Source organism: Miniopterus schreibersii (genome assembly GCF_964146895.1).
Source record: "Miniopterus schreibersii genome assembly, chromosome: 14".
NCBI lineage: Eukaryota > Metazoa > Chordata > Mammalia > Chiroptera > Miniopteridae > Miniopterus > Miniopterus schreibersii.
In genome coordinates, this window is record NC_138114.1 from 37,990,681 (window position 1) to 38,005,186 (window position 14,506).

The 14,506-nt window shown below is 37.6% G+C and overlaps 1 protein-coding gene across 14 annotated transcripts in view; it reads left to right on the plus strand.

Annotated features, from left to right (window-relative positions):
* R3HCC1L (R3H domain and coiled-coil containing 1 like) overlaps positions 1 to 14,506 on the plus strand; it is a 71,464-nt gene that overhangs the window by 39,415 nt on the left and 17,543 nt on the right. For all 14 annotated transcript variants that reach the window (XM_081157675.1, XM_081157684.1, XM_081157680.1 and 11 more), the window contains one exon: positions 931 to 2,750. In XM_081157675.1, the coding sequence (XP_081013801.1) occupies positions 945 to 2,750 (1,806 nt within the window). In that variant the 5' untranslated portion in view covers positions 931 to 944. The remainder of the gene's footprint in view (positions 1 to 930; positions 2,751 to 14,506) is intronic.

The following is a 14,506-nucleotide window of genomic DNA, read 5'->3' on the forward strand; positions in this document are numbered from 1 at the left end:
TTGCTCCGTATAGCACCTCCTTATTCTCTTTGCTCTGGACAACCTAGTCCCGACTTCACTGTTTTTGAATATTAAAAGAATAACTCAATATGAAATTGTCTAGCACATTTCTTTATATTTTGCAGGTAGGTAAAGGTTTATTTAACCTTTGTTAAATTTTTCCCCTTTTTAAATTTTATTGAGCAACCATGGTGGAGGTTGTCAGGAAGTTACTAGTGTGAGTTGTCTCATCACATTCCTTGGCCTCCACCCTCCTTCATTCTAGCCAGACCTGTTTTATTGCTGCTGGAAGGAAGAACAATATATAGTCGATCACTTGATTAAATAGTGTTAACAGAGTAATGGCTTTCTCTCTCCCACTACCTCTTTCTTTCTAAAAATCATAGTTCAAAACCAGTCCCTGATTAGTCGTCTTATTTTCTAGCCCATATTCAAGTTTTTCTCATTCAGGTTATTACTGTTTAAAAATTATACACATACACACACATATTTTTTGAGCCAGTGTGTTTTTAGGTGTCCTTCAGTATACTCTTCAGTGTAAATTATAACCTCCTAGGATATGGAGACGGTTGTGTTTTATGAGTACTTGATAGGTGAAAATCACTGTTCTAATAATCTGTTTTAATTCAGCCTAAGACAAGGCTACTTGTTTAAAAAGCAGAGAGCACTTGGGAGGTAGAGGTAAAGGATTTGGGGAATATGAAGAAAGAGGATATATGGATAAAATTTATGGGCTCATGAATTTTTTTTGAATTTACTTTTATTAGTTGCTTACCTGATTGCTTTAATTATTTTATGGCAGGTTTTCTTTTAACTTGAGGGTTTCTATAGGATGGATTAGTAGGCCCTCTACTTACTCTATAAAATCTCTTGGTTCAATACATTGTAATTAGGTTTTGGTAATTAAATCATTCTCTCTTTTTCTTGCAGATTGAGGTGGTGCCATGCAGCAAGAAGCAGTGAGATGCAGAGTTCGAGCCAGAAGGCCTGACATGCCACTTTATGTGCCTAAAGCTCGAAGGGGTGTGGTACTCCTCAAGGCAGGGGATGAGGGAAAGAGCCATGATCCACCTAACGCTGTGGTAGAAGAACAAAAAGAAGATTGTCTCTCCCAAAAGGAGATCTTCAGAGAAAAAGCTAAGACTCAAAGACTAAATATTTGTCCTGATAAAAAGGAGCACAATCGTGGGGAAGGAAAGAAATCTTCAACAAAATTAAGAAAAGATACATACCTTCAAGAAAACAATGAAGATAGGGTTAGTACTAAGAGGGGAGTCACAGAATCCAAAGAAATACTATCCCAAGGGCATCAGCAAGGAATCCCAATTTCTGGGGTTATACCTACTGTACCTTTACAAAGACATTTTAAACCAAAGAAGGTGGAATGTTTGGAGGTTGAAACCACAGATGTGACAGGACACGAGAGGTTGCTTCTATCTCAGTCTTGTTCAGAAACTGGTGAGACTCCAGTTATAAACAAATCATTCCAAAATGTGGAATTCTGTGATTTCAGTAGGCTTGCACTAAGTAGGGAAACATTTGAAGACAGAGATTTAGAAAGCAGGATTGAAATGGATGCCAAGGTTGAAGAGCTACAATATCGGTTTTCTGGAGTTTTAAGTTCTGTTTTGAGACCTGAGAGTATGATTGCACCAGTAAAACTAAGCTCTGATTCTGGAATTGTGCAACAAGGCATGCAAACAGCAGGTGGAATGTTGAAGCTCAGCAGTGGAGGCATTACCACTATTCCTGTTCCTGGAAGTCCAGGTGGAGTCACTGATCAAACTTTTGTAGACTTTGAAGCTGAGAATGTTGATGACACAGCCCCCGGTACAGATTTCACCTCGGGTCAAAAAGGTATAGATTCCATTCCTAAGACAATGGGTCACATCTCTCATAAAATGACTTCAGTCAACAAACTAGAGAGCACCGATGGCATTTTTGATCCAACAGTGATTAGAGAGTGTGAGGAGGATGACAGCACTGCTGATGAGTTGTGTGTAAAGTATGAACCTTTTGATACAGCTGCTCTTGCTCATGAAACAAATACAGGTAATGGATTTAAGACTGTAGGTGACATTACAAATAAGGCATGTGTGGTGGATAATACAGATACCACGTCTGATCAAATAACTATAGAGAGCCCTTGTGTTGTTGGAGTTAGAATAACTGATGAGGCCTATAGCAACACAAGTAGTTTCTCAAAATATTTAGAAATGAATACAGATACAGTCCCTTTTTATGTAGCTAGAAGTAGGAATGACACTGAAAATTTCAGCAACCTCACTGCTTGCTCAGATATTTATGCTGAGAGTATTTCATCTAGTTTCATAGAGTCAACAGGAAAGTTGATAGAGAGCTCCTCAGATTGTGCCTCGTCCTTGCCTGTAAAGAAGATTCCTGGTACTAATTGTACCACCTCTTTGGACTCTGAATTCAGTATGTTAAATGGGACAAAAGTACTTTCAGATAGTGCCTTAGGCAATGATTTAGATTGTACTGGTGATATAACAGAGGCATTGCATGAACCCAAAACTGCTGAAGAGTTCAAAACAGAAGAGGAAGATGACGCAGAGAATATAGAATTTGGTATATCCTTTCCTGATGTAGAACCAGTTTCTGTAGAGACATCTATGGAACCAAAAGCAACGGAAACTTCTCACATGGAGGAAAGTGCTGCTACTGAGGAGAGCTGGGAGTCCATGTTTAATGATGATGGTGACTGCCTGGATCCACGTCTTCTACAAGAGGTATGTTTGGTGGAAATTGCTTGATGCTTAGATAATTTGTAGATTCATACAACTTGGGATTTGGGGGGCAATTTTATAGACATTTGTGCACATTCACTCATTTATATCCAATGTAAGGGTTCCTGCAATAAACTTACAGGATTTTAGGTTGAGAAAAAAATATCTGGTAGATCTTTGAAAAAGATATTGCAGAATTGAGCAATATCTATAATAGCCAAGTCCTGAGTGATCTTAAGTGAATAGATTAAAAATGAATTTAACAATATTGCCTATCTGTTGAGGAAGTACAGAGGGAAACTTCTTCAAAGGGGCTTTTCTGTGTTGACAAGATGTATTTTACACAGGCCTATTTGAGGGAAGGAGAATAGTTTATTATTGTTCATACTTATTTTTCCGGTAGATGTCCAGATGTTTTTAGACCTATAGAGCAAAAGAATTAGAGAAGGGAAGAGTAAAATAAAGGAAGGTATGATTATTTTTTAAGGAGTTTATGCTGAGTTAAATTAAAGAATAAATGATTGTTGAGTCTGTATAGAAAATATAAGTGAATAATGACATGCTGGCTAATTAGAGTTCTTGAATACAAAATGTTAGATTTTTCGAAGGCATCTTACAAATTATTTAGTTCAGTCTTTTCATTTTCTTAATTTAGACAGTTGACATTTAAATTCCTTACCATAAATACAAACCACTCCTCTTTCATTCCTTATAGTGGGTTCACATAACCTTTGCCTGAAATGGAAAAAATGATTTCCCTGTAAAATCCCCAATTTTACAAATGAGGAAATTGAAGCTTAGTGATCATTCCTTTAGTAAAGGCTGAGTCAGGATTACTGTCTAATTCTGTCTTAATCCAGTGTTTATGTTCTTTCTACCAGACCACTTCCTCACCTATAAAATAGAGTTCTGTTTGAGTGATTAAAAAGAACCTTTTAAATACTAAGTGATGACTCTTGTTTCTGAGAGTTAAACCAGAAGTACAGAAAAATGATTACATGCATGTGAAAGAGACACATGATACTGAAGAGATCAGCCAATTGGACAGAACTGACTTTCCAATACCAAGCAATTTCTCCTCACTCTTAGGAGGTGTTTGCATGCACACCTACTGATACCATAGTTAGTACTTATGGTCAAATCAGGAAACATTGTGTCTTAAACATTCCTTAGAAAGAAATATAGAGCAGGAAATATCTATGAATGGGCATTCATGAACCCCTTGAAATTGCAGGAAAATTTTTATATGTATTTATAGTTTTTCATAGCTTTCATCAGAGTCTCAAAGGTGATGGCTCCCATAGTATGGTCCTTGGACCAGCAGCATGAGCCTCACTTGGAAACTTGTTAGAAATGCACACTCTTTAGCCCAGCAGTACGTTTCTATTTATAAGTTTTTCAAGTGATTCTGATGCACACAGAATGAGGACCACTGCTCAAAGGTAATACAGAAACTTAAATGTATTTCAGAAGTGAGTGTGGTAACTAAAAATGGCTGTCAGTCCATAATTAGGAAAAACACTGTTCAGCAGAGAATTTAGAATCAATTTGGGTTCAGAAATACCAATAGTGGGGGAAGTTGGGTGAATATAGAGAAGTAATTAAGCATCCAAGCATTGAAAGGCGGTCTTAGTCTGAGAAAGGAAGCAGTGTTTATAGGAGTTGGGAAAGGGAATACCTGAGGGGGTAGAGAACACAGGTACACAGAGAAAGAACAGCTTCCTACAAAAGAAGGACATGGCACACAGAACCTTTTACACGTGGTAGGACTCGTTAAATATTCACTGAATGGATGGAGGTGATAGGGCAGGATTAGAGTTCTCTTCCTTTTTAGGATGGCCTCCAGATGCTTTCAAAACATCATTGCTGCCCTAGCTGTTTGGCTCAGTGGTTAGAGTGTCAGCCCGTGGACTGAAGGGCCTTGGGTTAGATTCTGGTCAAGGGCATGTACCTCTGTTGCAGGCTCAATCCACAGCCCTGGTTGTGGCGCGTGCAGGAGGCAACCAATTGATGTGTCTCTCTCACATTGATGTTTCTCTCTCATTGATGTTTCTCTCTCTTTCCCATTCTCTCTGAAAAGCAATGAAAAAATTATCCTCGGGTGAGGATTAAAAAAAAATAGAAATAAAACCATCATTGCTGCTAGAACTTGGATTCTGTGTGGTAGCTTAGGAATATGGCTTTTGTATTGAAGGGGGTAGTGTGTTCAGGTTGGTAATTGTTTTTCAGGTCTTAACACTACTTAAAATAGGGACAAAAGAATTTAGGCAACTACTCAGTATTTTGAAGAGCATAGTGCTATAGCCAGAGAGGACACTAGCATGACCGAAGGCTGGCAATGGCAGGAAAATGGAGTATGAAGTGCTTTAAGCTGAGGACAGCCAGTATTTGGGTGTTGCGTTTGGTTATCTTCAGAGGCACTTGATAGGGAGTGGATCTATGTTGTGGGAGGAGGATGGACAAGAGCAAAAAGGAGGAGATGGATTGAGAATGTTGAAGCCGATCCAGCTTTAAACTTTGGTCTCCTGTGCTTTGGGTTTTAGAAGATGTAATAATAATAATGTTATTAAAAGATATCACAAATCCAATAACATTAATAGTCCTTTGGTTACTATTACACTTAATTTATTATTTATTTTACTCCAAACATATTTTATTAAAGGCTAAACCAGAGTGTCTGCCTACCTTGAAAACTTTCCAAACAAAGATTTTTGGCTCTTTTCCCAGCTGGCCTGTTTCTTTGTTGACAATGGCTAGACATATGGAGGTTTGTCTGATACTTCTAATAGGCAGGGAAGTATGCTGTAGAGCAGGGCGTGGCAACCATTGGCATGTGAAGCAGTTTCCTGTGATGTTTGAACCTCTAAAACTGCCTAAGGAGGGTAGAGAGCATAGCTAGGCCATTAGTGAGCTCCCAGAACTGCAACTGTTGATGAGTCTCTGTCGATCACACTTAATCTCCTAAAGCCATGGTAGGGGGTACCCAGAGACTTAAGTTGGTAATTTATATAGAAAAGGATGTTGGCATGACCTCTTTTAACCCTCTGAGATCTTGGTACAAGAACAAAGGGATTATTATTGTCTAGATAAAACTTCCATAGCCCCTCTGTCTCTACTGATCAGCAAACATTGGTAGGAGGGTTAGTATCTTTTGTTAATAGTTCCAGCTCATGTTAACAGACTTATATTTGATTTTTTTTTTAATCCTCACCCAAGGAGTGGGGATATTTTTTCTTTTGATTCTTAGAGAGAGAGGAAGGGGGAGAGAGAGAGAAAGGGAAGGAGAGAGGGAGAGAGACATCAATTGGTTGCCTCCTGCACACACCCCGACCTTGGGTGGGGATCAAACCTGCAACCCAGGTATGTGCCCTTGACCCGGGATTGAACCCATGACCTCTGATGTGCAGGCTGATGTTCTAACCACTGAGCAACGCTGGCCAGGGTATATTTGATATTTTTATTAAAATGTCTGAATTAACATGTTACATTGACTGCCTAAGTGGGGATTTATAGACTCACCTTCCAGATACAGTGTATTCTAATGTAGTCACTTGGGACAGTCAGAAAAGAATCTGATTGAATTATATACTCTGTTTATTGTTCATTTCATTAATGGATAATGACTATGTCTTTGGCTCACACAGAAAGAGGGAACATTAAGAAGATTCCATTGTTCATAGTTTGTATTTTCTTTAAACCTAGATTCCTAAAATTAAAAGTCTTGCTCTGACTTTTGTTAGATTTGTTGCATAATATTTTTCCCCTCTGAATCTGTATTCAAACCAGCAGCATTTTAATTTCTGATCCCTTTTCTCAAAACTAAAGAAAGGTATAAATATTTCTGGGCGTACATTATCACTAAAAGGAGGGATTCTTGTCTGAAGCCTCAGAGATTCCTGATGTACTTTGTCCCTGGCAGTGTTTTTACTTCAGTGAGCCCCATGAGGTGTGGTCTTTGGAGTATGGTTGGGACAGATGGGGTAGGAGTTGTGATGTATAACTCATAATGTTCATTCGTTTAATTCATTTGCTGTTCAGTGACAATAACAGGGAGGGAAAATGGTAGGGTTGACAAAGAGAATCAGAGTTCATAGTCTACCCTCATCAGGAAAAAAATAGACAACTATATACAAAAATTAGGAATGTATTTGTGTTAAAGATAGAAACATAGTTTTTTGAGAATTAAATCTCATCCTCACTTTAATATGAATTCATTTCATCATTTGCATGAGAAATTACTTGTAGGCACGCTGGATTACTTCTAGGAATGCTGGGCTTTGGGATGGAGTGCTAGGGAGACTAAGTGATTCAGCTGTAGGCCTGACTGCTGAAGTGGGTAGCCAACAGTGTAAATATATTTAAATTTAGACTTGTTTGTTGTAATAAATTTGGGGTTAGAGTGTGGAGAGGTATGCGTTTGCAATAAGGTCTAGATTTGGGACAGAGGAAATTTAAGTGGTAATCAGAAACCTTATACAGAAAGTCTTTTATGTGGATTTACCAAAGCCTGAGATTGTTAAGGGAAAGCCACAGGGATTGCCCAGACATACTAGACAACTAGGCTTAAAGCACCAAGACAACTATATTTCTGATCCTTCAGATGATGGGTCATACTTTTCTGTTGCCTGTCTGGAACAAGAGTGACTCATTTCTTAAACCACTGGGTCTGAGTCTGCAGTTTGAAGCTCAGAAGTACGTATCTATTGCCTGTTGCTGAGAGGGGCAGGTAGGCAAGGACTAATACTCTATAAAGTAATAAACAAGGAACAATCGTGATGTGAGAGAACAAACCTGGGTGTGATACAGGGTTTTAGGTAGCTAAAGTGATCATAGGAAAAAGTAGATCAGGGACTAGAAAAAATCACAAGAAGTGGAATGACAATAAATGTTGAGTTTGTAATTTTTCTTAGGTCCAATGGATAGCCATTGTCACTGACTATCATTGCAATACCCGAGTTAAGTTATTAAGGTTGGGAAACTTCAAACCTCTAGCATCCCTCTGTTTGACTTAGTTTTATTATTTCCAGCTAGTCTAGTTTTACTTTTTTACTTCACCAATAGCATCTCTCCATCTAGTCTTTCCAGTCATTCTGGGAAGAGGAGGGAATACAGATATGTCTCCCTGCCTTCTCAGTCTTCCTCTTGACAATAAATTTAATCTTCTACAAGTGTTTTCACTATTCAGTGGATCTATATAGTATCTTCCAAGAATATAACATTAGCCTGACTGGGTGTGGCTCAGTGGTTGAGCATCGACCTAGGATCCAGGAGATCAGGGTTCAATTCCCGGTCAGGGCACATGCTGGGGTTGCGGGCTCAATCCCCGGTTGGGGGCGTGCAGGAGGCAGCCAATCAATGATGACTCTCTCATCGATGTTTCTCTCTCTCTCTCTCTCTCTCTCTCTCTCTCTCTCTCTCTCTCTCTCCCCCTCTCTCCCTCTCTCCCTCTCTCCCTCTCTCCCTCTCTCCCTCTCTCCCTCTCTCCCTCTCCCTTCCTCTCTCTGAAATCAATAAAGATATATTAAAAAAAAAAAAAGAATGTAACATCAGACTGCCATGTTAACCTTTCTGTCCTGTCTGAATAAGAGCCAGGTCTATGTAGATTCAGGATATTCACTTAGTCCCTGCGCATTCATGTGTCATCACATTACCATTCATATGGGAGAGAACTAGACCTCTCAAATTTATCCTCTGGAACAGGGGTCAGTAAATGATTATCTGTACCAATTGTTGGGACACACTACATGTCTCATTATTGTAGCTTTCCCTTTTTTTGTTAGCCCTCATCTGAGGATATTTTTTTTCCATTGATTTTTTAAAGAGAGTAGAAGAGATGGGGGGAGAGAGAGAGACAGAGAGAGAGAAAGAGAAAGAAAGAAACATCCATGTGAGAAACATCGATTGGTTGCTTCCTGCATGCATGCCCCAACCAGGGCTGGGGATCAAACCTGCAACCCTTCAGTGCACGGGGCTGATGCTCTAACCACTGAGCATGCCAGCCAGTGCATGTAGCTTTCTTTTTTTTTTTTTACTTCCTTATGCCTGTCTCCTTTGCTTGTAAGCCAAAGTTTGGTTTCTGGCCTTGGTTTCTTGATAAGGTTAATGAAGGCATAGACTATATATATTAAATAATGTTAATTGCAGATAAGGGAATACCATTGGAGGGATTATTTACTCTTACACTTAATATATAAAATGTTAAGAGTTTAAAAGTCTGAATTTATCCTTCTATTAAAAACGACTTATGCCTACCAGAGTATAAAAGAGGGCTGGAAGCTATAACTTACGCTGTATATTAAGCACTGTAGTCCAGCCGGTGTTGCTCAGTGGTGAGTGTCGACCCATGAACCAGGAGATCACGGTTGTATTCCTGGTCAGGGCATATGCCCGGGTTTAGGGCTCGATCCCCAGTAGGGGTGTGCAGGAGGCAGCCGATCAATGACTCTGATCATTGATGTTTCTGCCTCTCCCTTTCTCACTCTGAAGTCAATAAAAACATTTAAAACAAACAAAACACTGTAGTATTATCTTTTTAGGGAACTCTTTTTAGATTTTTTTTAACTTAGGACATGAGAAGTTTGAAAAGACTTGAAATAGTTTTTATTTTTTATTTATTTATTTTTTTAATATATCTTTATTGATTTCAGAGAGAGGAAAGGAGAGGGAGAGAAAGATAGAAACATCAGTGATGAGAGAGTCATTGATCGGCTGCCTCCTGCATGCCCCCGACTGGGGATCGAGCCCACAACCCGGGCATGTGCCCTGACCGGGAATCAAACCCTGATCACCTGCATCCCAGGTTGACGCTCAACCACTGAGCCACGTCCCGCCAGGCACTTTTTATTTTTTAAATAAACAGTGTTACTTCTCTGTCTGCCAAAGCTTTTATTTTATTTACACTACCTACCATGGACCAATATGAAAAATTCTTGGCTGTTATTCTAAATTTTCTGTGGCATTGAAATATCTTAGATAGAATCAAATTCAGATAATCTAAAAATCTTATTTTTTAGTTTATAGCTTAAGCCTGTTCTCCAATAAAATCTTTTGATTTATCAAGGTTTATAGTAAACAATAAATTTTAAAATTGCTTTTCTTCAATAGAAGGTGAGTTAGTAAGCAGTTAAGTAGCCACAAGATAACAGTGGAAGAGAAAAAATAGAACCAAAGGGCTTGACTAACTTAACCTATATAATTGAGAATTGACTTAATGGGTTAATTCTGTAAATAATTATGTAAGTAGACATGGTAACATTTGAAGCAACTTGTGGTCAAGTCTCTATTGTCCCTGTTCCTGTAACCCCCTCATTCCCTCCCCCATATTTAAATTTGTTATACCTATAACTATAGTTTAAAGTGGTTTATTATGTTTAATTGTGTTTAAGTAAAAGTACCCACCAAAATGTTTTTATTCCTCACTTAAGATCTGAGCTAGGATTATATCACAGCCCTTGAACTTTAAGGACTAAGAACTAAAACTTTAACTTGTCTAAGAGGTAGAACTATACAAGTCTTTAAAAATTGGAATGTTAGCATTGTTTTATAGGTAAGGTAACTAAGGCCTAAAAAAGTTCATGTTTAGCTAAGGTTAGTGCCAGAGTTGGCACTAGAATCCAAGTCTCCAGGTTTCATTGAATTGAAATGCTATTGATTGTAAAATAAATACATCATTATTTTATGTATCACTAAGAAAGAAAAAATTTAAACTTTCACACAATGCTTACCCTTTAGAATTTTAATTTTATATATATTGAAAGAACTCTTTTAGACTTAGACCAACTTTTATCATATATCATTTCTTACATAAGGAAAATACATGTGAAATAAATTGGTTAAGGTGTTCCAAAAACTTCATATTTACAGTCGAATTCTTTCTAATAACTCCTTGACTCAAATCATTGATCTTAATGCCTTTCCATCTTGTATCAACTACTGTGTCTTCAAGAACTTTGAAGACACAGTAGTTTAAAAATAATACATAAAAGAAATAAAAGTCATTGTTGCTGGATTCTTAAGCCACCTTTTCACGTATATGGGATTTTCTCCCACACTGCTAATCACCCTTTCTGCAAGTTTTGGTATTGATACTTTATGCTCGTGCATGTGCATCTTAAAATTGCATGATTGTGAGATGCATCCTAATGTTGGAGATGTTAAAATGTGAAAAATGTGCATCTTACAATTGAAGAAATATGGTATACCTCCAACCACTGTGTTATGATATAGTAGTATAGGGAAGGACGAGACCACCAAATTGGAGTCAATAGGGCAAGCGTCAGAAGGAGAGAAGGGTCAGGAGCAAAGCATTCCAGGCTGTGAGAACAGCTTGTTAGAAAGTACAGAATGTTCTAGGATTTAGGTCCTAAATTTGTCACTCTCAGTTTAGACCATCTATTTTGAAATGTTGTTTTCCTTTAATCATTTCTTAATTAATATTTTCTCCATGATTTATATAACCAGGGCAATTAAAGTTTATTAGTAAGGGAGAGAAAAAAGTGTTACTTTTTTTTCAAATTTCAGAATGCCTTTCAGCATTATTTAAAAAAATGTATGTTACATAAATCAACTCCTTATTGATGAGAGCTCTATGTAGAATCAGTCTTGTTAAGCATGCATTTGGACAAAGTAATTAACCTGAGGCATGTGCATTTTATTCGTTCCACAAATATTTACTGAATACCTAGTTTGTGCAAGATAATGTGTGCAGTGGGGGAATGTAGGGTAAGTATGACACGTCTCTGATAGTTGAATATAGAATCAGAATGTTGATTAGGAAACTGAAACCACAGCCTTCTCCTTTCTAGACTTATTCCCTGAATTAGTTTGCTAAAACTGCCAGAACAAAGTACTACTACAGACTGGCTTTGGCAGCGTACCACAGAAATTTGTTTTCTCACAATTTTTGAAGCTAGAAGTCCAAGATCAAGGTGTCATCAAGGTTGGTTTCTTCTGAGGCCTCTCTCTTTGGTTTGTAGTTGACCATCTTCTCTGTGTCTGTATGTGGTCTTCCCTTTGTGTCTGTGTCCAAATTTCCTCTTAGAAAGATACCACTCAGATTAGGGCCAACTCTAATGACCTTATTTTAACTTAATTACCTCTTTGAAGACCTCATCTCCAAATACAGTCACATTCTAAGGTCCTGGGGGTTAGTACTTAAACATGAATTTGGAGGGACACAGTTAAGCCTGTAATACTCCCCCAAGTCCTCACATTATTTGGTGTAACCACGCTAAACTGTTCAGTGACTACCACTCTCCTTGCATGTCTTTGCACACTGTGTTCCTTCTACCTGTGGTACTTTTCTCTGCCTTTTCTATGTGTTATTTCTTTACTTAGGCAGTCAAGAAGAGTAAGCAAAGTTTGTTCTCTATTGACTAGTATCACTTTCTTTATTCTTAGAACTTTAAATTCATTGTCCAAGTTTGTTTGTTTTTCTAATGTATGTTAAACATACATTAAATATCTGTTGAATGAGTAGTTCGGTGGTCACGATAAGGTTGGAGGAAGGGATGAGTCTAGCTATAATATATGGTATTGTGTAATGAGCACTATAAAAGTAGTACAGATGAGAGAAATGCTATAGAAGTATAGAGGAAGAGTCATATTATACATGCTTGGTGGTATTTAGGGGAGGACTCATAGAAAAGGTGGTATTTGAGTATGTCCTTGGAGAAAGGTGTGATAATGTGCAAACTGACAGGTATCAGCACTTGCAAAAATAATGTGACCAAAGCAGTAGGCAGGAAAAACCAAATGTTTAGCCATAGTGAGAATACGCTTTAGTTGGAATGTAGCATACTATAAGGAATGACATGAGATAAAGCAGGAAGGTAGTATATTAGCTTACTATTTCTTCTGCAATAAATTACCAAAATTATTGTCTTCAAACAACACATATTCGTTACTTTTTAGTTCTGGGGGTCAGAAGTCCAGAGTGGATCTCACTGGACTAAAATTAAATGGTTGACAGGGGTCTCTTCCTTTCTTGAGGCTCTAGGGAAGACTGTTGTCATGCCTTTTTCAGCTTCGAGAGGCTGACCACATTCCTTGACTCATGCCCCCCCCCAACCCTCCCTCCATCTTCAAAGCCAGCAAGGGTCAGCGGAGTCTTTCTCATATCACAGCATACTGACACACTGACTACTGCCTCTGAGCCCTCTGCTTTTAAGGACTCTTGTAATTTACACTGGGCATAACCAGATAATTCAGGATAATCTCCCGATTTTAAAGTCAGGTGATTAGTTACCGTAATTCCATCTACTACCTTAATTCTCCTTTGCCATGTAACATATTCACAGGTTAAGGGAATTAGGATATAGACATCTTTGAGAGGCCATTATTCTACCTACTACAGGTAGGTTGGGGCTAAATTATAGGAATTTAAAATATAGCCATTTAAGATTTTTGATAAAAGGAATGACATGATCAAAGCAGTGTTTTAGGAGTTTATTCTATAATCTTTTCGCTATATAGAATAAAGGACTGGAAAGAAATCACCAACCCTGAGGTGTCTTTCCAGTTTTGTCATTGATCCTCCCTCCCTTATTTCTTCCCTCCCTGTTCCTCCTTTCCTTCCTTCATTTCTTCTAAAATAGTTTACCTTCATAAATCCTTAATCACAAAGAATTAGTTGTCCCAACCATTGATACAGCCACTATTTCTGATTCTGTCCACTTGAAGGTATTTCATTGTGTTACAGAAGGAATACTAGACTAGCAGTCAGGAGACCTGTGTTATGATTCAAACTTTGTCAGTAATTTGATTTGTAACTTTAGGGATATTCTTTAGTCTCTCCATCTTCGGAGATGCAATTCTCCGTCTTTGTAATTGGGATAAATCATGATAGTCCATTAGACATGCCCATCTGACAGAGAGATAAAGATAACTGTATTCCAAAATAATGTAGCATATGTTTATTTTTTTGTCTGAAGAGAGTAACTGGCTTGTGATTTCAGAACTTTTTGTTTTTCCTTTTGTATGTTGAAGAACCAAGGATCAAACAAAAATCAATAAAGAATAAAAAGCTCAGTGATGGGTGCCTTGTCAACCTTATACTCTCCCCACCCTTTTTCCCCCTCTGCATATAGGAATCAGGACAATTATATCATAGCAAGTCCGGTAATATTGTATAGACTTGTTTTTAAGACTAGACTACTAGACTGTACAAACCTTAAAAACCCTCACTTTGGGGAAGATAATTTAGTTGAATGTTTTCGTTTATGGATATGGAAGAATACACAGATTTCACTTATGCTTTATAAATGGCAAGGTAGACCACTGGTAAAAATCCTAAAATGTTTGTGACTCATAACTTTAAATTATTTGTTTTGAGTTGTTTGCAAACTTTCCCTTGGTCTATAATACGTAGATAAGAATGTATCAAATTCTAAACCTCTGCCCTCTGTTGTTGCTCTTATCAAATATTTCTTAGCCATAAAAAAGAAAAAATACATATGTAAGTCTTAATGACATGAAGGTTTCACATTAATGATACAGCAAGTCCTACCTCAGTACACGTGACATAGTAAGGATTCCAATTATGTACAATAGAAATATGATGCAAGCTACAAATGTGAGCCCTCTGTATAATTTAAAATTTTCTAGTAGCCACATTAAAAATGTAAAAAAAAAAAATAGGTGAAATTAATATATTTTAATCTAATATATCCAAAATAACATCTCAATATGAAATCATAATATAAGAAATTATTGAGATATTTTTTAAAATGTTATATTAAATCTTTGAAATCCAGTGCATA